Source organism: Oncorhynchus keta, chromosome 30, assembly GCF_023373465.1.
Source record: "Oncorhynchus keta strain PuntledgeMale-10-30-2019 chromosome 30, Oket_V2, whole genome shotgun sequence".
NCBI classification, from domain to species: domain Eukaryota; kingdom Metazoa; phylum Chordata; class Actinopteri; order Salmoniformes; family Salmonidae; genus Oncorhynchus; species Oncorhynchus keta.
Window position 1 is genome coordinate 11,090,695 of NC_068450.1, and position 27,500 is coordinate 11,118,194.

General features: G+C 40.3%; 1 protein-coding gene across 1 annotated transcript in view; it reads right to left on the bottom strand.

The window, feature by feature from the left end:
* The window catches only part of LOC127913715 (phospholipid-transporting ATPase VB-like), a 53,380-nt gene that overhangs the window by 18,754 nt on the left and 7,126 nt on the right, over nucleotides 1-27,500 (bottom strand). Inside the window, 6 exon segments of the mRNA XM_052486962.1 lie at nucleotides 4,694-5,011; nucleotides 16,396-16,502; nucleotides 16,504-16,597; nucleotides 17,044-17,174; nucleotides 21,003-21,111; nucleotides 21,381-21,487. Of these exon segments, the coding sequence (XP_052342922.1) occupies nucleotides 4,694-5,011; nucleotides 16,396-16,502; nucleotides 16,504-16,597; nucleotides 17,044-17,174; nucleotides 21,003-21,111; nucleotides 21,381-21,487 (866 nt within the window).

Here is a 27,500-nt window from a genome sequence, read left to right on the forward strand (position 1 = left end):
TGACCAGGTAACTGTGTCTACAGGGCCCAGCATTTTTTACCAATCATGTCACATGACGATGCTATTATAGTTACATTTATATGCACCTGTCTTATTTAACAGTAACATACAGCACCATACAGTACCATATAGAACCATACAGTACCATACAGTACTATATAAAACCATACAGTACCATATAGAACCATACAGTACCATACAGTACCTTATAGAACCATACAGTACCATATAGAACCATACAGTACCATATAGAACCATATAGAACCATACAGTACCATACAGTACCATACAGCACCATACAGTACCATATAGAACCATACAGTACCATTCAGTACCATACAGCACCATACAGTAGCATACATAACCATACAGTACCATACAGTACCATATAAAACCATACAGTACCATATAGAACCATACAGTACCATATAGAACCATATAGAACCATACAGTACCATACAGTACCATACAGCACCATACAGTACCATATAGAACCATACAGTACCATTCAGTACCATACAGCACCATACAGTAGCATACATAACCATACAGTACCATACAGTACCATATAAAACCATACAGTACCATATAGAACCATACAGTACCATATAGAACCATATAGAACCATACAGTACCATACAGTACCATACAGCACCATACAGTACCATATAGAACCATACAGTACCATATAGAACCATATAGAACCATACAGTACCATACAGTACCATACAGCACCATACAGTACCATATAGAACCATACAGTACCATTCAGTACCATACAGCACCATACAGTAGCATACATAACCATACAGTACCATACAGTACCATATAAAACCATACAGTACCATATAGAACCATACAGTACCATATAGAACCATATAGAACCATACAGTACCATACAGTACCATACAGCACCATACAGTACCATATAGAACCATACAGTACCATTCAGTACCATACAGCACCATACAGTAGCATACATAACCATACAGTACCATACAGTACCATATAAAACCATACAGTACCATATAGAACCATACAGTACCATATAGAACCATATAGAACCATACAGTACCATACAGTACCATACAGCACCATACAGTACCATATAGAACCATACAGTACCATTCAGTACCATACAGCACCATACAGTAGCATACATAACCATACAGTACCATACAGTACCATATAGAACCATACAGTACCATATAAAACCATACAGTACCATATAGAACCATATAGAACCATACAGTACCATACAGTACCATACAGCACCATACAGTACCATATAGAACCATACAGTACCATTCAGTACCATACAGCACCATACAGTAGCATACATAACCATACAGTACCATACAGTACCATATAGAACCATACAGTACCATATAAAACCATACAGTACCATATAGAACCATACAGTACCATATAGAACCATACAGTACCATTCAGTACCATACAGCACCATACAGTAGCATACATAACCATACAGTACCATACAGTACCAAATAGAACCATACAGTACCATACAGTACCATACAGCACCATACAGTAGCATACAGTACCATATAGAACCATACATAACCATACAGTACCATACAGTACCATACAGTACCATACAGCACCATACAGTACCATATAGAACCATACAGTACCATTCAGTACCATACATAACCATACATAACCATACAGTACCATACAGTACCATACAGTACCATATAGAACCATACAGTACCATATAAAACCATACAGTACCATATAGAACCATACAGTACCATATAGAACCATACAGTACCATTCAGTACCATACAGCACCATACAGTAGCATACATAACCATACAGTACCATACAGTACCATATAGAACCATACAGTACCATACAGTACCATACAGCACCATACAGTAGCATACAGTACCATATAGAACCATACATAACCATACAGTACCATACAGTACCATATAGAACCATACAGTACCATACAGTACCATACAGTACCATACAGTACCATTCAGTACCATACATAACCATACATAACCATACAGTACCATACAGTACCATACAGTACCATACATAACCATACAGTACCATACAGTACCATACAGTACCATATAGAACCATACAGTACCATTTAGTACCATACAGCACCATACAGTAGCATACATAACCATACAGTACCATACAGTACCATATTGAACCATACAGTACCATATAGAACCATACAGTACCATATAGAACCATACAGTACCATATAGAACCATACAGTACCATACAGTACCATTCAGTACCATACAGCACCATACAGTAGCATACATAACCATACAGTACCATACAGTACCATATAAAACCATACAGTACCATATAGAACCATACAGTACCATACAGTACCTTATAGAACCATACAGTACCATAGAGTACCATATTGAACCATACAGTACCATATAGAACCATACAGTACCATATAGAACCATACAGTACCATATAGAACCATACAGTACCATACAGTACCATATAGAACCATACAGTACCATATAAAACCATACAGTACCATACAGTACCATTCAGTACCATACAGAACCATACAGTACCATATAGAACCATACAGTACCATATAGAACCATACAGTACCATACAGTACCATATAGAACCATACAGTACCATATAAAACCATACAGTACCATTCAGTACCATACAGAACCATACAGTACCATATAGAACCATACAGTACCATACAGTACCATATAGAACCATACAGTACCATATAGAACCATACATACAGGTCCATACAGTACCATATAGAACCATACAGTACCATATAGAACCATACATACAGTACCATACTGTACCATATAGAACCATACAGTACCATATAGAACCATACAGTACCATACAGAACCATACAGAACCATACAGTACCATACAGTATCATATAGAACCATACAGTACCACACAGAACCATACAGTACCATACAGAACCATACAGTACCATATAGAACCATACAGTACCATACAGTACCATATAGAACCATACAGTACCATATAGAACCATACATACAGGTCCATACAGTACCATATAGAACCATACAGTACCATATAGAACCATACATACAGTACCATACTGTACCATATAGAACCATACAGTACCATGCAGAACCATACAGAACCATACAGTATCATATAGAACCATACAGTACCATATAGAACCATACATACAGTACCATACAGTACCATATAGAACCATACAGTACCATACAGAACCATACAGAACCATACAGTACCATATAGAACCATACAGTACCATACAGAACCATACAGTACCATATAGAACCATACAGTACCATATAGAACCATACAGTACCACACAGAACCATACAGAACCATACAGTACCATACAGTACCATACAGAACCATACAGTACCATACAGAACCATACAGTATCACATAGAACCATACAGTACCATACAGAACCATACATACAGTACCATACAGAACCATACAGAACCATACAGTACCATATAGAACCATACAGTACCATACAGAACCATACAGTACCATATAGAACCATACAGTACCATACAGAACCATACAGTACCATATAGAACCATACAGTACCATACAGAACCATACAGAACCATACAGTACCATACAGTATCATATAGAACCACACAGTACCACACAGAACCATACAGAACCATACAGTACCATACAGTATCATATAGAACCATACAGTACCACAGAACCATACAGAACCATACAGAACCATACAGTACCATACAGTACCATATAGAACCATACAGTACCATACAGAACCATACAGTACCACACAGAACCATACAGTACCATACAGAACCATACAGACAGTACCATACAGAACCATACAGAACCATACAGTACCATATAGAACCATACAGTACCATACAGAACCATACAGTACCATATAGAACCATACAGAACCATACAGAACCATACAGAACCATACAGTATCATATAGAACCATACAGTACCATATAGAACCATACAGTATCACATAGAACCATACAGTACCATATAGAACCATACAGTACCATATAGAACCATACAGTACCATATAGAACCATACAGTACCATACAGAACCATACAGTACCATATAGAACCATACAGTACCATACAGAACCATACAGAACCATATAGAACCATACAGTACCATATAGAACCATACAGTACCATATAGAACCATACAGTATCACATAGAACCATACAGTACCATATAGAACCATACAGTACCATATAGAACCATACAGAACCATACAGTACCATATAGAACCATACAGTACCATACAGAACCATACAGAACCATACAGTACCATATAGAACCATACAGTACCATACAGAACCATACAGTACCATATAGAACCATACAGTACCATACAGAACCATACAGTATCATATAGAACCATACAGTACCATATAGAACCATACAGTATCACATAGAACCATACAGTACCATATAGAACCATACAGTATCATATAGAACCATACAGTACCATATAGAACCATACAGTACCATACAGAACCATACAGTACCATATAGAACCATACAGTACCATACAGTACCATACAGAACCATACAGTATCATACAGAACCATACAGAACCATACAGTACCATACAGTACCATACAGTATCATATAGAACCATACAGTACTTATAAGCCTACCTGCATAAGGAGTCTCTAAAAGCTCCATCATTGTATAGTCCGCCCCTTTGGTATACATCACTATCTCCCTGGTGATTGGATGACACAACACCACCGACATCCTCTTCCTGATGGGGTCAAAGGTCAGGGTGACCAGCACCTGATAGGTCAGCTCTTGTCCGTGAGGTAACCTCACTGTGACGCTGTCTGGGGTACGGGCCAATAGGGTGAAGCCGTACGCCTTGGCAGCGTACACCAGGGCTGTCTCATCTGGACTCTCTGCCTCGTAGTATAGCTGATCAGCAATGTCCACTACCAGCCTGGGTCTGGGGATGTTGGCTGGAGTAGAGACAGAGACAGAGACAGAGAGAGAGGGAGACAGAGGGAAACAGAGACAGAGACAAATACTTTGTTTGTAAATGATGTCTGAGTATTGGAGTGTGACCCCTGGCTATCCATAAATAAATACAACATTTTCAAAGTTGTGCCATCTGGTTTGCTTAATATAAGGAATCCGACTAGCTTGGAAAGACAGTACCGTGCAGTGCCGAAGAGCCCTTACTGCTGCTCGATCATCCTATTTTTCTAACTTAATTGAGGAAAATAAGAACAATCCGAAATTCCTTTTTGATACTGTCGCAAAGCTAACTAAAAAGCAGCATTCCCCAAGAGAGGATGACTTTCACTTTAGCAGTGATAAATTCATGAACTTCTTTGAGGAAAATATTATGATTATTAGAAAGCAAATTACGGACTCCTCTTTAAATCTGCGTATTCCTTCAAAGCTCAGTTGTCCTGAGTCTGCACAACTCTGCCAGGACCTAGGATCAAGAGAGATGCTCAAGTGTTTTAGTTCTATATCTCTTGACACAATGATGAAAATAATCATGGCCTCTAAACCTTCAAGCTGCATACTGGACCCTATTCCAACTAAACTACTGAAAGAGCTGCTTCCTGTGCTTGGCCTTCCTATGCTGAACATAATAAATGGCTCTCTATCCACCGGATGTGTACCAAACTCACTAAAAGTGGCAGTAATAAAGCCTCTCTTGAAAAAGCCAAACCTTGACCCAGAAAATACAAAAAACTATCGGCCTATATCGAATCTTCCATTCCTCTCAAAATTTTTAGAAAAGGCTGTTGCGCAGCAACTCACTGCCTTCCTGAAGACAAACAATGTATACGAAATGCTTCAGTCTGGTTTTAGACCTCATCATAGCACTGAGACGGCACTTGTGAAGGTGGTAAATGACATTTTAATGGCATCGGACCGAGGCTCTGCATCTACTCAAGTAGTATTTTACTGGATGACTTTCACTTTTACTTGAGTAATTTTCTATTAAAGTATCTTTACTTTTACTCAAGTATGACAATTTAGTAGTTTTTCTACCACTGGTCTGATGAGACCATGAAGAAACTGTGTTCTGATCATCCAATCAGCAACTCCGGTCTGCCTGTCATTACACCACAAGGGGCACGCCCACTTAACCAATAGGAATTACTGTTTTGACCTTCCCATCCTGAGTTCTTGGGACAGCCCGCCGGCCTCTCTCGTACTTCCCCGACCCAATCAGGAACTCTGGGTAATCAAATTAACGAGGGCGTATCTCCCCATGTCGTGCCATGTCTAGTGTGTGTGTGTGTGTGTGTGTGCGTGCGTGTGTGTGTGTGTGTGTGTGTGTGTGTGTGTGTGTGTGTGTGTGTGTGTGTGTGTGTGTGTGTGTGTGTGTGTGTGTGTGTGTGTGTGTGTGTGTGTGTGTGTGTGTGTGTGTGTGTGTGTGTGTGGTTAATTTAGTAAAAAGGGACCTAGACATTTTGTCTGGAGCCTCAAAGAGCAATTAGGTAAATTAACACTGACCACTGATGGGAGAGAAGGAGAACGTTTTGGCCAACAACGTTTCCAGTGAGGACAGAGGAAGTATATAATTCAAGATAAATCTGAGAAGTAGATAGATAAAGAGGCAGACTAATTTAATTGATGGCTCTGCTGAAATACATAAATTGGATTTCTCTTCACTGCTTACCTCACTGTTCCTACTACCAGATATCTGAACTACAGTGCAGTGCTATAGCCTTACTGCCAGATATCTGGACTGCAGGGCAGTACTATAGCCTTACTGCCAGATATCTGGACTGCAGGGCAGTGCTATAGCCTTACTGACAGATATCTGGACTGCAGGGCAGTACTATAGCCTTACTGCCAGATATCTGAACTACAGTGCAGTGCTATAGCCTTACTGCCAGATATCTGGACTGCAGTGCAGTGCTGTAGCCTTACTGCCAGATATCTGGACTGCAGGGCAGTACTATAGCCTTACTGCCAGATATCTGGACTGCAGGGCAGTGCTATAGCCTTACTGCCAGATATCTGGACTGCAGGGCAGTGCTATAGCCTTACTGCCAGATATCTGGACTGCAGGGCAGTACTATAGCCTTACTGCCAGATATCTGGACTGCAGGGCAGTACTATAGCCTTACTGCCAGATATCTGGACTGCAGGGCAGTACTATAGCCTTACTGCCAGATATCTGGACTGTAGGGCAGTACTATAGCCTTACTGCCAGATATCTGGACTGTAGGGCAGTACTATAGCCTTACTGCCAGATATCTGGACTGTAGGGCAGTACTATAGCCTTACTGCCAGATATCTGGACTGTAGGGCAGAACTATAGCCTTACTGCCAGATATCTGGACTGTAGGGCAGTACTATAGCCTTACTGCCAGATATCTGGACTGTAGGGCAGACCTATAGCCTTACTGCTAGATATCTGGACTGCAGGGCAGTACTATAGCCTTACTGCCAGATATCTGGACTGTAGGGCAGTACTATAGCCTTACTGCCAGATATCTGGACTGTAGGGCAGTACTATAGCCTTACTGCCAGATATCTGGACTGTAGGGCAGTACTATAGCCTTACTGCCAGATATCTGGACTGTAGGGCAGAACTATAGCCTTACTGCCAGATATCTGGACTGTAGGGCAGTACTATAGCCTTACTGCCAGATATCTGGACTGCAGGGCAGTACTATAGCCTTACTGCCAGATATCTGGACTGTAGGGCAGACCTATAGCCTTACTGCCAGATATCTGGACTGCAGGGCAGTACTATAGCCTTACTGCCAGATATCTGGACTGTAGGGCAGAACTATAGCCTTACTGCCAGATATCTGGACTGCAGGGCAGTACTATAGCCTTACTGCCAGATATCTGGACTGTAGGGCAGAACTATAGCCTTACTGCCAGATATCTGGACTGTAGGGCAGAACTATAGCCTTACTGCCAGATATCTGGACTGTAGGGCAGAACTATAGCCTTACTGACAGATATCTGGACTGTAGGGCAGAACTATAGCCTTACTGCCAGATATCTGGACTGTAGGGCAGAACTATAGCCTTACTGCCAGATATCTGGACTGTAGGGCAGAACTATAGCCTTACTGCCAGATATCTGGACTGTAGGGCAGAACTATAGCCTTACTGCCAGATATCTGGACTGTAGGGCAGTACTATAGCCTTACTGCCAGATATCTGGACAGTAGGGCAGAACTATAGCCTTACTGCTAGATATCTGGACTGTAGGGCAGAACTATAGCCTTACTGCCAGATATCTGGACTGTAGGTCAGAACTATAGCCTTACTGCCAGATATCTGGACTGTAGGGCAGAACTATAGCCTTACTGCCAGATATCTGGACTGTAGGGCAGAACTCTACCCTACAGATATCCTATGAGTAAAATGTACTTCCCAGAAATCCTGTTCTGATCAAATTGCACATTTTCAACCATCAGGATCGATCACGAAGATCAAATATTGTTATATAACCTGCGGTCTTAGAAGTTGAGGTCACAAAATCATTTCCCTCTCTCCCTCCTTTCCTCCCCCTCTTCCTCCACTCCTCCTCCTCGCTTCTCCTTCTTCACTCCTCTGTATCCCATCTCCCTCTCTCCCTCCTTTCCTCCCCCTCTTCCTCCACTCCTCCTCCTCGCTTCTCCTTCTTCCCTCCTCCTCATCCCATCTCCATCTCTCCCTCCTTTCCTCCCCCTCTTCCTCCACTCTTCCTCCTCTCTTCTCCTCCTTCCCTCTTCCGCATCCCATCTTCCTCTCTCCTACACCAAGTCAGGGTCACAGTGAAGAGAAGAGAACGGAGAAGAGGAACGGAACACGTGGAACAGAGCACGACTCACTCTCCGTCTTTGAGTCTGAGCCTGCGTTGCCGTGGAAACCACCACCGTGTTGCAGACAGCGAGAGCTAAGAAGATGTCCAGGTAGAGATCTCTTTCCAGGCAGTGGTCGTGTCCCTCTGCCCCGTCACCACCACCTCTCAGAACACGCTGAAGTAGCTTTCTGTCTGGCACCACCTCTCAGAACACGCTGAAGTAGCATTCTGTCTGGCACCACCTCTCAGAACATGCTGAAGTAGCATTCTGTCTGGCACCACCTCTCAGAACACGCTGAAGTAGCTTTCTGTCTGGCACCACCTCTCAGAACACGCTGAAGTAGCATTCTGTCTGGCACCACCTCTCAGAACACGCTGAAGTAGCATTCTGTCTGGCACCACCTCTCAGAACACGCTGAAGTAGCTTTCTGTCTGGCACCACCTCTCAGAACACACTGAAGTAGCTTTCTGTCTGGCACCACCTCTCAGGACACACTGAAGTAGCTTTCTGTCTGGCACCACCTCTCAGGACACACTGAAGTAGCTTTCTGTCTGGCACCACCTCTCAGGACACGCTGAAGTAGCTTTCTGTCTGTCACCACCTCTCAGGACACGCTGAAGTAGCTTTCTGTCTGTCACCACCTCTCAGGACACGCTGAAGTAGCTTTCTGTCTGGCACCACCTCTCAGGACACGCTGAAGTAGCTTTCTGTCTGTCACCACCTCTCAGGACACACTGAAGTAGCTTTCTGTCTGGCACCACCTCTCAGGACACGCTGAAGTAGCTTTCTGTCTGGCACCACCTCTCAGAACATGCTGAAGTAGCTTTCTGTCTGTCACCACCTCTGTTTCCTGTACACAGACAGGACAGGGGGACAGAATGAAACACCATACTGCTCCACTGTACCTCTATGGGACGGGGTTGGTTATGAAAGTATTAATGCGGTATGGGCTGTGGAGTACAGCGCCTTCAGTAAGTTCTTTACAAATGTTGTTGAGTTACATCCTGAATTTAAAATGGATTCAATTGAGTATTTTTTTTGGGGGGGGTCACTTTTTTTGTTACTACCCCCACAATGTCAAAGTGGAAATATGTTTGATGCTACCTACTACTGCAACCTACTACTGCAATCTACTACTGCAATCTACTACTGCAACCTACTACTGCAATCTACTACTGCAATCTACTACTGCAATCTACTACTGCAAACTACTACTGCAATCTACTACTGCAATCTACTACTGCAATCTACTACTGCAATCTACTACTGCAATCTACTACTGCAATCTACTACTGCAATCTACTACTGCAATCTACTACTGCAATCTACTACTGCAATCTACTACTGCAATCTACTACTGCAATCTACTACTGCAACCTACTACTGCAATCTACTACTGCAATCTACTACTGCAATCTACTACTGCAATCTACTACTGCAACCTACTACTGCAACCTACTGTGGATGTGATGTAATGTGATGTTGATATGATGTTGATATGATGTGATTCAATGTTGATGTTGATGTGATATCATGTTGATGTGATATAATGTTTATGTGATATAATGTTTATGTGATGTTGATGTGATATAATGTTGATGTGATATAATGTTGATGTTGATGTGATATAATGTTGATGTGATATAATGTTGATGTGATATAATGTTGATGTGATATAATGTTGATGTGATATAATGTTGATGTGATATAATGTTGATGTGATATAATGTTGATGTGATATAATGTTGATGTGATATAATGTTGATGTTGATGTGATATAATGTTGATGTGATATAATGTTGATGTTGATGTGATATAATGTTGATGTGATATAATGTTGATGTGATATAATGTTGATGTTTATGTTGATGTGATATAATGTTGATGTGATATAATGTTGATGTTGATATAATGTTGATGTGATATAATGTTGATGTGATATAATGTTGATGTGATATAATGTTGATGTTGATATAATGTTGATGTTGATATAATGTTGATGTGATATAATGTTGATGTGATATAATGTTGATGTGATATAATGTTGATGTGATATAATGTTGATGTTGATGTGATATAATGTTGATGTGATATAATGTTGATGTTGATATAATGTTGATGTGATATCATGTTGATGTGATATAATGTTTATGTGATATAATGTTTATGTGATGTTGATGTGATATAATGTTGATGTGATATAATGTTGATGTGATATAATGTTGATGTGATATAATGTTTATGTGATGTAATGTTGATGTGATATGATGTTGATGTGATATAATTTTGATGTGATATAATGTTGATGTGATATAATGTTTATGTGATGTAATGTTGATGTAATGTTGATGTGATATGATGTTGATGTGATATAATTTTGATGTGATATAATGTTGATGTGATATAATGTTGATGTGATATAATGTTGATGTGATATAATGTTGATGTGATATGATGTTGATGTGATATAATGTTGATGTGATATAATGTTGATGTGATATAATGTTGATGTGATATAATGTTGATGTTGATGTGATATAATGTTGATGTGATATAATGTTGATGTGATATAATGTTTATGTGATATACATGTTGATGTGATATGAATGTTGATGTGATATAATTTTGATGTGATATAATGTTGATGTGATATAATGTTTATGTGATATAATGTTGATGTGATATAATGTTGATGTGATATTGATGTGTATGATGTTGATGTGATATATTGTTGATGTGATATAATGATGATGTGATATAATGTTGATGAGATATAATGTTGATGTTGATGTGATATAATGTTGATGTGATATAATGTTGATGTTGATGTGATATAATGTTGATGTGATATAATGTTGATGTGATATAATGTTGATGTTTATGTTGAGGTGATATAATGTTGATGTGATATAATGTTGATGTTGATGTTGATGTTGATGTGATATAATGTTGATGTTGATGTTGATGTTGATGTGATATAATGTTGATGTGATATAATGTTGATGTGATATAATGTTGATGTGATATAATGTTGATGTTGATGTGATATAATGTTGATGTTGATGTGATATAATGTTGATGTTGATGTGATATAATGTTGATGTGATATAATGTTGATGTGATATAATGTTGATGTTTATGTGATGTTGATGTGATATAATGTTGATGTTGATGTGATATAATGTTGATGTGATATAATGTTGATGTGATATAATGTTGATGTTGATGTGATATAATGTTGATGTTGATGTGATATAATGTTGATGTTGATGTGATATAATGTTGATGTGATATGATGTTGATGTGATATAATGTTGATGTGATATAATGTTGATGTGATATAATGTTGATGTGATATAATGTTGATGTGATATAATGTTGATGTGATATAATGTTGATGTATAATGTTGATGTGATATAATGTTGATGTGATATAATGTTGATGTGATATAATGTTGATGTTGATGTGATATAATGTTGATGTGATGTTGATGTGATATAATGTTGATGTGATATAATGTTGATGTGATATAATGTTGATGTTGATGATATAATGTTGATGTGATATAATGTTGATGTGATATAATGTTGATGTGATATAATGTTGATGTGATGTTGATATAATGTTGATGTGATATAATGTTGATGTGATATAATGTTGATGTGATATAATGTTGATGTGATATAATGTTGATGTGATATAATGTTGATATAATGTTGATGTTGTTATGTGATATAATGTTGTTGTGATATAATGTTGATGTGATATAATGTTGATGTGATATAATGTTGATGTGATATAATGTTGATGTTGATATGATATAATGTTGATATAATGTTGATGTTGATGTGATATAATGTTGATATAATGTTGATGTTGATGTGTTATAATGTTGATGTGATATAATGTTGATGTGATATAATGTTGCTGTGATATAATGTTGATGTGATATAATGTTGCTGTGATATAATGTTGATGTGATATAATGTTTATGTGATATAATGTTGATGTTGATGTGATATAATGTTGATGTGATATAATGTTGATGTGATATAATGTTGATATAATGTTGATGTTGATGTGATATAATGTTGATGTGATATAATGTTGATATAATATTGATGTTGATGTGATATAATGTTGATGAGATGTGATATAATGTTGATGTGATGTGATATAATGTTGATGTGATATAATGTTGATATAATGTTGATGTTGATGTGATATAATGTTGATGTGATGTTGATGTGATATAATGTTGATATAATATAATGTTGATGTGATATAATGTTGATATAATGTTGATGTTGATGTGATATAATGTTGATGTGATATAATGTTGATGTGATATAATGTTGATGTTGATGTGATATAATGTTGATGTGATATAATGTTGATGTTGATGTGATATAATGTTGATATAATGTTGATGTGATGTGATATAATGTTGATGTGATATAATGTTGATGTTGATGTGATATAATGTTGATGTGATATAATGTTGATGTGATATAATGTTGATATAATGTTGATGTTGATGTGATATAATGTTGATGTGATATAATGTTGATGTTGATGTGATATAATGTTGATGTGATATAATGTTGATGTGATATAATGTTGATATAATGTTGATGTGATATATATGTTGATGTTGATGTGATATAATGTTGATGTGATATAATGTTGATGTTGATGTGATATAATGTTGATGTGATATAATGTTGATGTTGATGTGATATAATGTTGATGTGATATAATGTTGATGTGATATAATGTTGATATAATGTTGATGTTGATGTGATATAATGTTGATGTTGATGTGATATAATGTTGATGTGATATAATGTTGATGTTGATGTGATATAATGTTGATGAGATATAATGTTTATGTTGATGTGATATAATGTTGATGTGATATAATGTTGATGTGATATAATGTTTATGTTGATGTGATATAATGTTGATGTGATATAATGTTGATGTTGATGTGATATAATGTTGATGTGATATAATGTTGATGTGATATAATGTTGATGTTATAATGTTGATGTGATATAATGTTGATGTGATATAATGTTGATGTGATATAATGTTGATGTGATATTGATGTGATATAATGTTGATGTGATATAATGTTGATGTTGATGTGATATAATGTTGATGTGATATAATGTTGATGTGATATAATGTTGATGTGATATAATGTTTATGTGATGTTGATGTGATGTGATATAATGTTGATGTGATATAATGTTGATGTGATATAATGTTGATGTGATATAATGTTGATGTGATATAATGTTGATGTTGATATAATGTTGATGTGATGTTGATGTGATATAATGTTGATGTGATATTAATTATTGATGTGATATAATGTTGATGTTGATATAATGTTGATGTGATGTTGATGTGATATAATGTTGATGTGATATAATGTTGATGTGATATAATGTTGATATGATGTTGATGTGACATATGATAATGTTGATGTTGATGTGATGTGATATAATGTTGATGTGATATAATGTTGATGTGATATAATGTTGATGTGATATAATGTTGATGTTGATGTGATATAATGTTGATGTGATATAATGTTGATGTGATGTTGATGTGATATAATGTTGATGTTGATGTGATATAATGTTGATGTGATATAATGTTGATGTGATATAATGTTGATGTGATATAATGTTGATGTGATGTTGATATAATGTTGATGTGATATAATGTTGATGTGATGTTGATGTGATATAATGTTGATGTGATATAATGTTGATGTGATATAATGTTGATGTGATATAATGTTGATGTGATATAATGTTGATGTGATATAATGTTGATGTGATATAATGTTGATGTTGATGTGATATAATGTTGATGTGATATAATGTTAATGCTGATGTGATATACTGTTGATGAGATATAATGTTGATATAATGTTGATGTTGATGTGATGTGTTTTAGGTTGAGTTATTTGAATTATTTTACCATCCAAAACGTTCTTGCTTGAGCGGTATGGATACATTGGGTACTCAGCCTAACAAATACATTGTTTCTATTGTTGTTGTTATCATAAAGCTATAATCTCACCAGTGGACTGCTGAATGCTACTTCCCCCTAGGCACTTCCTTCCTTGTTCCTGTGAGGTCGCTGGGCACCATGGCAACATTGTATTACTTCTGGGTCATGGTCATGGTTGTCTTCCAGGGTCCATCCTGTCCTCAAAGGGAGTGGTCTCTGGTGGAAGGGAACCTCTTCCTCTGTGTCATCAGCCTCCCCAGGGACAGGCAGACGGACATCTGGAGAGGAGAGCCAAAACATATTCACTGTACTCACTCAGTTAGTATAAACTGGGCCCGTATCTGTTTGTGCTGTATAGCCAACTCCTGTTGATGTTTAATGATCATAGGAGTTGGCTAGACAGCATAAACCCATCCTGGAGCAGATTACAGTCTGTAGACTACAGAACCAGATGAAACTAGAAAGGGCCATTTTTCATCATTACTGGTGCTAGAACCCCTAATTAAAACTGCATCAGCATTTCAGGGGCCTGGCTCAAGGCCAGAGCCCCACAATATTCTGTTTAGTCTTTAAAAACATTTGAATGTTCTGAGAGATATGAGGAAACATTGTGTTGATAACAAGAGAGAGGTAGATTCCCATAGCAGTACCTGCTAAACTGTGGTCCAGATGGTTGAAACCAGGGTTAAAGTTGATAAGCCAGTGGGGGGTTTGTGGAACTTGTGATGAGGATACGTAAAGGCACATTCCTTCATTAGTTTATTATACCATCAAAGACTGGACCACCAACAAACATCAATGCTGAAGCAAGTCCTATTAAAATACCTCAAAAAATAAACTAGTGGAAGAGCTCAAATGACATCCAGCGACCTTGACGGTCACAATCAACTAATGTCTTTTGGGTACAAAGGTCCTCGGATGCTATTTGAACAGCAGGGCATGTTCAACTGGTTTCAGTTCCCATGGTTTCTTTACAGTTCCCATTGTTTCTTTACAGTTCCCATTGTTTCTTTACAGTTCCCATTGTTTCTTTACAGTTCCCATTGTTTCTTTACAGTTCCCATTGTTTCTTTACAGTTCCCATTGTTTCTTTACAGTTCCCATTGTTTCTTTACAGTTCCCACTGTTTCTTTACAGTTCCCATTGTTTCTTTACAGTTCCCATTGTTTCTTTACAGTTCCCATTGTTTCTTTACAGTTCCCATTGTTTCTTTACAGTTCCCATTGTTTCTTTACAGTTCCCATTGTTTCTTTACAGTTCCCATTGTTTCTTTACAGTTCCCATTGTTTCTTTACAGTTCCCACTGTTTCTTTACAGTTCCCATTGTTTCTTTACAGTTCCCATTGTTTCTTTACAGTTCCCATTGTTTCTTTACAGTTCCCATTGTTTCTTTACAGTTCCCATTGTTTCTTTACAGTTCCCACTGTTTCTTTACAGTTCCCATTGTTTCTTTACAGTTCCCATTGTCTCTTTACAGTTCCCATTGTTTCTTTACAGTTCCCATTGTTTCTTTACAGTTCCCATTGTTTCTTTACCATTCTTGTTGTGTGCATATTCGGTTCTCATGATGGTGAGGGTACCAGTCTTGTCCGAGAAGATGTAGTGAATCTGTCGCAGGTCCTCAGTGATGTTGAGGGTTCTACCCTTCATCATACAGGTCTATGTCGTTAGTGATGAAAAACACCTGACCCGCCTTCACAATTTCAATGGATACGTACAAGGAGATGGGAATCAGGATATGAAGGAGAAGGAAGAGAGGAGGGAGGAAGAGAAGGAAGAGATGAGAAGGGAGAGAGGAGAGAGAGAGGAAGAGAGGAGGGAGGAAGAGAAGGAAGAGATGAGGAGGGAGAGAGGAGAGAGAGAGGAAGATAGGAGGGAGGAAGAGAAGGAAGAGATGAGGAAGGGAGGAGGGAGAGAGGGGAGGGGGAGGGGAAGGAAGGAAGGAAGGGGAAGGAAGGAAGGAAGGAAGGAAGGAAGGAAGGAAGGAAGGAAGGAAGGAAGGAAGGAAGGAAGGAAGGAAGGAAGGAAGGAAGGAAGGAAGGGTTGATGGTTGTCCAACAGTCACAGTCAGAGTGATGTCATACTGGTGCACACTCAAACTCACAGACACACAAATGCTTTATGGCTGTTCACCGATCATGATGTTTCTCCGAACATACACACATACACACACACTTTCGCTACCTGCAGTAGTATGATCATAGTCAAGAACATGTAGAAGCTAGACAGAGGGGGCGGGTCCAGATGACCATGGCTGTCTGGTATCAGGAAGAGAGGCATGCTGGGAAATGACTCCAGCCAGATGTAATGACCAGTTTGGGGAAGGAGAGGGGAAAAGGAGGGAGGGAGAAGGGGATAAAGGGGTGAGAGAATGGAGTGAAAGGAAGTAGAAGAGGAAGGACAAGGAATGGAGCAAAAGGAGGTGAGAAAGGACAAGAGGAGGGTAAGACAAGGATGAGAGGAGAGGAGGGTAAGAACAGGATGAGTAGAGAGGAGGGTAAGAACAGGATGAGAGGAGGGTAAGAACAGGATGAGTAGAGAGGAGGGTAAGAACAGGATGAGAGGAGAGGAGAGGAGGGTAAGAAAAGGATGAGAGGAGAGGAGGGTAAGAACAGGATGAGAGGAGAGGAGGGTAAGAACAGGATGAGAGGAGAGGAGGGTAAGAACAGGATGAGAGGAGAGGAGGGTAAGAACAGGATAAGAGGAGAGGAGGGTAAGAACAGGATGAGAGGAGGGTAAGAACAGGATGAGAGGAGAGGGGGGTAAGAACAGGATAAGAGGAGAGGAGGGTAAGAACAGGATGAGAGGAGAGGAGGGTAAGAACAGGATGAGAGGAGGGTAAGAACAGGATGAGAGGAGAGGAGGGTAAGAACAGGATGAGAGGAGAGGAGGGTAAGAACAGGATGAGAGGAGAGGGGGGTAAGAACAGGATGAGAGGAGAGGAGGGTAAGAACAGGATGAGAGGAGAGGAGGGTAAGAACAGGATGAGAGGAGAGGAGGGTAAGAACAGGATGAGAGGAGAGGAGGGTAAGAACAGGATGAGAGGAGGGTAAGAACAGGATGAGAGGAGAGGAGGGTAAGAACAGGATAAGAGGAGAGGAGGGTAAGAACAGGATGAGAGGAGGGTAAGAACAGGATGAGAGGAGAGAAGGGTAAGAACAGGATGAGAGGAGAGGAGGGTAAGAACAGGATGAGAGGAGGGTAAGAACAGGATGAGAGGAGAGGAGAGGAGGGTAAGAACAGGATGAGAGGAGAGGAGAGGAGGGTAAGAACAGGATGAGAGGAGAGGAGAGGAGGGTAAGAACAGAATGAGAGGAGAGGGGGGTAAGAACAGGATAAGAGGAGAGGAGGGTAAGAACAGGATGAGAGGAGAGGAGGGTAAGAACAGGATGAGAGGAGGGTAAGAACAGGATGAGAGGAGAGGAGGGTAAGAACAGGATGAGAGGAGAGGAGGGTAAGAACAGGATGAGAGGAGAGGGGGTAAGAACAGGAGGAGAGGAGAGGAGGGTAAGAACAGGAGGAGAGGAGAGGAGGGTAAGAACAGGATGAGAGGAGAGGAGGGTAAGAACAGGATGAGAGGAGAGGAGGGTAAGAACAGGATGAGAGGAGGGTAAGAACAGGATGAGAGGAGAGGAGGGTAAGAACAGGATAAGAGGAGAGGAGGGTAAGAACAGGATGAGAGGAGGGTAAGAACAGGATGAGAGGAGAGAAGGGTAAGAACAGGATGAGAGGAGAGGAGGGTAAGAACAGGATGAGAGGAGGGTAAGAACAGGATGAGAGGAGAGGAGAGGAGGGTAAGAACAGGATGAGAGGAGTGGAGAAGAGGGTAAGAACAGGATGAGAGGAGAGGAGAGGAGGGTAAGAACAGGATGAGAGGAGAGGAGGGTAAGAACAGGATGAGAGGAGAGGAGGGTAAGAACAGGATGAGAGGAGAGGAGGGTAAGAACAGGATGAGAGGAGAGGAGGGTAAGAAAAGGATGAGAGGAGAGGAGGGTAAGAACAGGATGAGAGGAGAGGAGGGTAAGAACAGGAGGAGAGGAGGGTAAGAACAGGATGAGAGGAGAGGAGAGGAGGGTAAGAACAGGAGGAGAGGAGAGGAGGGTAAGAACAGGATGAGAGGAGAGGAGGGTAAGAACAGGATGAGAGGAGAGGAGGGTAAGAACAGGATGAGAGGAGGGTAAGAACAGGATGAGAGGAGAGGAGGGTAAGAACAGGATGAGAGGAGAGGGGGTAAGAACAGGATGAGAGGAGAGGAGGGTAAGAACAGGATGAGAGGAGAGGAGGGTAAGAACAGGATGAGAGGAGAGGAGGGTAAGAACAGGATGAGAGGAGAGGAGGGTAAGAACAGGATGAGAGGAGAGGAGGGTAAGAACAGGATGAGAGGAGAGGAGAGGAGGGTAAGAACAGGATGAGAGGAGAGGAGAGGAGGGTAAGAACAGGATGAGAGGAGAGGAGAGGAGGGTAAGAACAGGAGGAGAGGAGAGGAGGGTAAGAACAGGAGGAGAGGAGGGTAAGAACAGGATGAGAGGAGAGGAGGGTAAGAACAGGATGGGAGGAGAGGAGGGTAAGAACAGGATGAGAGGAGAGGAGGGTAAGAACAGGATGAGAGGAGAGGAGGGTAAGAACAGGATGAGAGGAGTGGAGGGTAAGAACAGGATGAGAGGAGAGGAGAGGAGGGTAGAACAGGATGAGAGGAGAGGAGAGGAGGGTAAGGACAGGAGGAGAGGAGAGGAGAGGAGGGTAAGAACAGGATGAGAGGAGAGGAGGGTAAGAACAGGAGGAGAGGAGGGTAAGAACAGGATGAGAGGAGGGGAGGGTAAGAACAGGAGGAGAGGAGAGGAGGGTAAGAACAGGATGAGAGGAGAGGAGGGTAAGAACAGGAGGAGAGGAGGGTAAGAACAGGATGAGAGGAGGGTAAGAACAGGAGGAGAGGAGGGTAAGAACAGGATGAGAGGAGGGGAGGGTAAGAACAGGAGGAGAGGAGAGGAGGGTAAGAACAGGATGAGAGGAGAGGAGGGTAAGAAGAGGATGAGAGGAGAGGTGGGTATGAAAGAAAAAGGACAGTAAGGACAGGTGGATTAATCACACTCCTCCACCTCAGAACAGGGGTTGTTTCTGTCACTTTTTCCTCTCTCCTTTCCCCTCTTCTTCTTCACTCTATATACTGATTGCCCGCCAATGACTGATGTTTAAATGTCTTCCTATAAAGGTCCATGGATTACAACATTAATCTTGCTGGACCTGATCAATGTTTACATTACTTCCTAGACTCTTAGAAAAAAAAATGCAATCTTGAACCTTGCCATAGGAAAACCCTTGTCAAGAACCTTTTTGGTTCCAAGTAGAACCCTTTTGGTTCCAGATTAGAACCCTTTCGAGTTCCATGTAAAACCTTTTACGCAAAGAAGTTCTACATGGACACCAAATGAGTTCTTACAGGAACCAAAAAGTGTTTTGTCGGTGGGGACAGCCTTTATGAGTGTATAAAGTTCAATGTATTAGACAGTTAACCTTACGACCTGATCCTGATCACTGGTCAATGTCTTCCTATAAAGGTCACTGGATGAGAACATTAACCTTGGCTAGTGAATGTGTTGTTTTGACCACACCCTCCTTCCTTGCTCCTGGCCCTGCCTCTTCCACCCATCCATGTGTTAATATGGACAGAAAAGAGCAGAAGCTTTGTGAGCTGTCCTGTCAGGCCCGGTGTCTAGTTAACTAGTTATTAACCCTGCGAGCTGAAGTGTATCCCAAATGGCACCCTATTCCCTACTTAGTCCACTATTTTTTTTGCCAGGGCCTATTGGGCTCTGGTCAAATGTAGTGCATTATGTAAGGAATAAGGTGTCATTTGGGACTTAACTTCTTTATACAGTGCACTGCTAGAAGATGCAGTTGTCTTGGCTATATCAGTACGTAGACCTATATGTTGATAGGGAAGGTATATTAGTACAATATGATGTAGTAATTGTATGGTAATTAATGTAGGATAGGTTAACTTTACCTAGTTCTCCTATACGGCTTGGTATGGTTTACAAATATATTATCATCAGGTATTTATGTAGGTGTGTATCCTTCAAATATTGTGCTACCATGATTGTATGGTATTGGAATTGGGGTGAACTGCAGGTTCAACTTACCAAGCGCTCCTATAAGGCACATGCAGAAGAGCACAATGACACAGAAGAGCACGTGCATGTTCATCTTGCGTTCCAGTTTTCTGCGTTTGTACCTGGGTCTGTAGTTATGGACTTGGTCTCACAGCCTGAAACAAGAGATGAGCGAAACGCTGTAGCGGCGCCAACTTGGCCATCGGCGAGCCGCAAGTAAACCGCTACGTGGTCACAAGCAGGTAAGTGTTTACTCAAATGAGGCTCATCGTCTTTTCTGGTGTTCCAATTTAAAGACTCAAATGTTCCCATTGCTGTAATTAACGAACTTCGTAAATGTAATAACCTAACCAGGAACGTAAAGATGTAACAGTAGAGCTCAGAGGTCAGAGGTCAGAGGTCATATTCACCTGCGTACACCACGAACCCAGCTGCGTGGTCTGTGTTTCTGACGGTACACCCCCTCAGCAGCAGACTGTCAATCCCAAAGCCCAACTTCCTGTTATCAGCCGTCTCTCTGCAGAGAGACCCAGAGTAGGGACCATCTCTTTTACACTCACGTCTCATTAGGTATTCATTACCCCCTATATATTCTCCATGGACGTGTCCAAAATGGCACCCAAAGGTAGTGACCCCAAATGTAGGACACTGTAGTGCGTCCAAATGTAGTGCACTACATAGGGAATAGGGTGCCATGCCCTACGGCCCTAGTCAAAAGTAGTGCACTACATAGGGAACAGGATGCAATTTCAGACGCAGCCTATTCATTAATTCTCTCACTTTATGGCCTAACTGGACTGGAGAGTGGACATAGGGGCTGCTATAAAAGCTACGGGGCTCTAAGAACGTTGGTGAGAAGCTGCTAGAGCCGTAAAGTAATGGGTTTATTTAGAGCATCAGGATAAATACAGTAAAGTAATGGTTTATTTAGAGCATCAAGAGAAATACAGTAAAGTAATGGTTTATTTAGAGCATCAGGAGAAATAAAGTAAAGTAATGGTTTATTTAGAGCATCAGGAGAAATACAGTAAAGTAATGGTTTATTTAGAGCATCAGGAGAAATACAGTAAAGTAATGGTATATTTAGAGCATAAGGAGAAATACAGTAAAGTAATGGTTTATTTAGAGTATCAGGAGAAATACAGTAAAGTAATGGTTTATTTAGAGCATCAGGAGAAATACTTTAAAGTAATGGTTTATTTAGAGCATCAGGAGAAATAATGGAAAGTAATGGTTTATTTAGAGCAGGGGTGTCAAAGTCAAATGGACGGAGGGCCAAATAAAAAATTTAGCTACAAGCCGAGGGCCGGACTGTTCGAATGTTCATTGAAAAATTTTTAAATGACGCATATAGTCTAGTGAACCTAATTGAACCTACTGAAAACCTAACAAATATATTCCAATATGATCAGATAAATAAAGCAATATTTTCTTATGGCTCTGTCAGTAATCTTTAATTTTCAACAGACACAAAAGACAAATTTCCTTTATATAAAAATCCCCATAACATGAACATTAAATGAAAGAAACCGGTATTCAAGGCACCATCAGTAGCCTATATTTTCTATTTTAGCAAAAGTGGGCTAAATTTACTTCAAAGAAAAAACAATAATAGCAATTTTCTATCATCCACTCAACTGAAATATTTTTAAAATATAATTGGATTGAAATACAATAAAATAAAGTGCAAAAATCTATTAATCAAAAACAACACTTTGTTTAAGGAGAAGTAACATGCAGTGAAAACAAATATTAAACTTTAACTTTTAAACTTGAACTGAGTAAAAACTCTAAATATGTGATTGCACAGTAATGTTCACTTGTTTGAGGTTGAGGGTGATACTTGGTGGTGTCCCATCTTTTCCACAAGTTCATCAATGTTCGGGGTAAGGCTCTGAGCTGAGGAAATCCTCAGAATTGAGTGGAGGTGTTCAGCAGTAAGTCGACTTCTGTGTGATGTTTTGTTCAAGTTCATCAAAGAAAACAGTTGTTCACACAGGTATGTGCTGCCAAACATAGACAACGTTTGAGCAGCCTGGATGCGCAGCTGGGGCATTGTGTCGGGAGGAAACGGGCGAACTCCGCAGCACCCACTGCCGCATATTTTGCCCTCAGTGCATCATTGCATTGGAGGTCAATCAACTCCATTTGGAGGTTTGGTGGTGAGCTTTCCACGTCAACAGCAAATGGGTTACCGAGCAGTTCCAACCTGCTTTTTGTGCTTCAAAGTCAGCAAATCGGCGTCGAAAGTCAGCGGCAAGCATACCTATTTTATCAGCCAACTGTGCGCTCGGGAACGCACTGGTAGAGAGCTTCTCTTTCATGGTCTGGCAGCTGGGAAAGTGGCTCAAATTTTCTTTCCGCATCTGTGTCTCCCACAGAGTCAGTTTGGTTTTAAATGCCTTCACTGTACTGTACATATCAGAGATGACACGATCCCGACCCTGCAGCTGCAAGTTCATTGCATTCAGATGACTCGTAATGTCACACAGAAAAGCCATTTCACACAGAAACATTTCGTCTCGGAGTTGTGTTGTGTCTTTCCCTTTGCTGTCCAAGAACAGACAAATCTCCTCACGAAGCTCGAAACATCTTTGAAGCACCTTTCCCTGGCTTAGCCATCGCACCTCTGTGTGATAAGGCAAATCACCATGCTCCGTTTCTAACTCCGTCAGAAATGCCTTGAACTGGCGGTGATTCAAACCTTTGGCTCTGATAAAGTTAACTGTGCGCGTGATGATGCTCATTACATGCTCCATTTTCAAGGCTTTACCGCACAACGCTTCCTGGTGTATGATACAATGATAAGCTGTCAGCTCACCTGTCGCGTTTTCCTCTTGCATCTTTTCCCGTATCTTCGCCACCAGTCCGCTCCTGTGTCCACACATCGCAGGTGCTCCGTCGGTTGTCAAACCCACGAGTTTTTCCCAAGGCAGCTCCATCTCATTTACACATCTTGACACCTCTTCATACAAATCATGCCCCGTAGTTGTGCCATGCATAGGACGTAAAGCCAAAAACTCCTCTGTCACGCTTAGGCTGGAGTCCACTCCGCGGATGAAAATTGACAACTGGGCAATGTCAGAAATGTCGGTGCTCTCATCCACAGCCAAGGAATATGCAATGAAATCTTTTCCCTTTTTCACAAGCTGCTCTTTTAGATTGATGGACAACTGGTCTACTCTCTCGGCAATGGTGTTTCTGCTCAGACTCACATTTAAAAAGAGTTGCCTTTTTTCTGGGCAAACTTCGTCACAAACTTTAATCATGCAGTTTTTGATGAAATCCCCCTCCGTAAATGGCCGGGCTGATTTAGCGATCTCTTCTGCCAAAATAAAACTGGCCTTGACAGCAGCCTGGCCTTGTGATTTGGCTTTTTTGAACAGAGCCTGTCGAGATTTGAGGCCTCGTTTTAATTCCTCTGCCTTTTGTAGCCTTTGTTCCATGTCCATATTCTTGTTTTTGTCCGCGTGTTTCGTTTCATAATGTCGTCTCAGATTATACTCTTTCAGTACCGCCACACTTTCTCCACACAGAAGACACACAGGTTTTCCAGCTACCTCCGTGAACAAATACTCCGACTCCCACCTTGTTTGAAACCCCGGTTCTCAGTGTCCACCTTCCGTTTTGCCATTTTTGATGGGTATCTGAAAGTTAATTTTACTGTGATGCTTACAACTGCTGTGCCAATAAATATTGAAATGAAGCAGCCTACTGCTCGGTGCGTCACCGTTGCATTGTGGGAAATGTAGTATTGGTGCGTGTAAAAGATCTGCGGGCTGCCGGCTTGCTGCGGTCTGCGGGCCGGTTCTAATAATAAATCAAGATCATCCCAGGGGCCGTAAAACCTTCTCGCGGGCGGATGTGGCCCGCGGGCCTTGACTCTGACATATGTGATTTAGAGCATCAGGAGAAATACAGTAACGTATTCGTCCATTTAGCTTGGCTTCATTCATACACAACATGACTGGTTTGGTTGGCCTCTTTGGATACAGTATAATAGTGTTGTTGTTGTTGTTGTTGTTGTTGTTGTTGTTGTTGTTGTTGTTGTTGTTGCTAATACTCACATGTAACCTTTGAAATGATTGAGGTTGTCGTTGGGTTTTTCAACGACTACTGTGCTGATGAAGTGTTGCGGATTAAAGGGAAAATCCTGAAAATAAAAGTACACACATTCAAACTGTTTAGCAGGAAGGCAGGAAGGACCGTTTCCCAGAACTGGAATGTATTTCAATGGTTCCAGAATCCATTAAAGTTTTTTCCAACTGCTTACACACGTTTTCAAAACTGTCTCCTTTTTTTCAAAACTCTACACGCAATTCCCAAAACTGCACACACAAAATGCTAAATGCCTCACATCTCCTTCAAAATGTAACACTGCATTCAAAATGCCATGAACACGTGTCAGAATGATGCATTTGCATCAAATGGCAAACACTGCTTTCATAATAGTACATGTCTGGATATACCATGTAAACACTGCTTTCATAATAGTACATGTCTGGATATACCATGTAAACTGCTTTCATAATACTACATGTCTGGATATACCATGTAAACACTGCTTTCATAATACTACATGTCTGGATATACCATGTAAACACTGCTTTCATAATACTACATGTCTGGATATACCATGTAAACACTGCTTTCATAATAGTACATGTCTGGTCTGGATATACCATGTAATATACCATGTAAACACTGCTTTCATAATACTACATGTCTGGATATACCATGTCACTGCTTTCATAATAGTACATATATACCATGTAAACACTGCTTTCATAATACTACATGTCTGGATATACACACTGCTTTCATAATAGTACATGTCTGGATATACCATGTAAACACTGCTTTCATAATACTACATGTCTGGATATACCATGTAAACACTGCTTTCTAATAGTACATGTCTGGATATACCATGTAAACACTGCTTTCATAATAGTACATGTCTGGATATACCATGTAAACACTGCTTTCATAATACTACATGTCTGGATATACCATGTAAACACTGCTTTCATAATAGTACATAATACCATAAACACTGCTTTCATAATAGTACATGTCTGTCTGGATATACCATGTAAACACTGCTTTCAATAATACTACATGTCTGGATATACCATGTAAACACTGCTTTCATAATACTACATGTCTGGATATACCATGTAAACACTGCTTTCATAATACTACATGTCTGGATATACCATGTAAACACTGCTTTCATAATAGTACATGTCTGGATATACCATGTAAACACTGCTTTTATAATAGTACATGTCTGGATATACCATGTAAACACTGCTTTCATAATACTACATGTCTGGATATACCATGTAAACACTGCTTTCATAATACTACATGTCTGGATATACCATGTAAACACTGTTTTCATCATAGTACATGTCTGGATATACCATGTAAACACTGTTTTCATCATAGTACATGTCTGGATATACCATGTAAACACTGTTGTTCTAAATCTAAAGCTCTTTGGTCTTTCATAGGCTTATATCTACATTTCAACACAATGTTCTACAGTGAAAGTAATCTGCTGAGAGGTGTAACAAGTACACTGTAGACACCAATGGAGGGGTAACAAGTACACTGTAAACACCAATGGAGGGGTAACAAGTACACTGTAGACACCAATGGAGGGGTAACAAGTACACTGTAGACACCAATGGAGGGGTAACAAATGGAGGGGTACTGTAAACACCAATGGAGGGGTAACAAGTACACTGTAAACACCAATGGAGGGTAACAAGTACACTGTAAACACCAATGGAGGGGTAACAAGTACACTGTAAACACCAATGGAGGGGTAACAAGTACACTGTAAACACCAATGGAGGGTAACAAGTACACTGGGAGGGTAACAAGTACACTGTAAACACCAATGGAGGGTAACAAGTACACTGTAAACACCAATGGAGGGGTAACAAGTACACTGTAAACACCAATGGAGGGTAACAAGTACACTGTAAACACCAATGGAGGGGTAACAAGTACACTGTAAACACCAATGGAGGGGTAACAAGTACACTGTAAACACCAATGGAGGGGTAACAAGTACACTGTAAACACCAATGGAGGGGTAACAAGTACACTGTAAACACCAATGGAGGGGTAACAAGTACACTGTAAACACCAATGGAGGGGTAACAAGTACACTGTAAACACCAATGGAGGGGTAACAAGTACACTGTAAACACCAATGCAATGTAGAAACAGAAAATATTTATTAGGCCAAACATTACTGTTGTATACAGCAGCATACAACAAAACCATAAACATATGTAAACCAAAAGTATATTCTTTAGAATACAGTAAAGAACACAATTGTGTGTGTGGGGTCCCAGGGGGGCAGTACAGGAATTGGTAGGGGGGGGGGGCAGTCACCAGTGCTAAGCTACCCTTCATCTCTTCTCTGGCCTGAGTAGGGCCACGATACTTCGTCCACATCACAAGATACGTTTTCTCTTGCCAAACATGGAGGGAAGTATCTCCTAGCATGG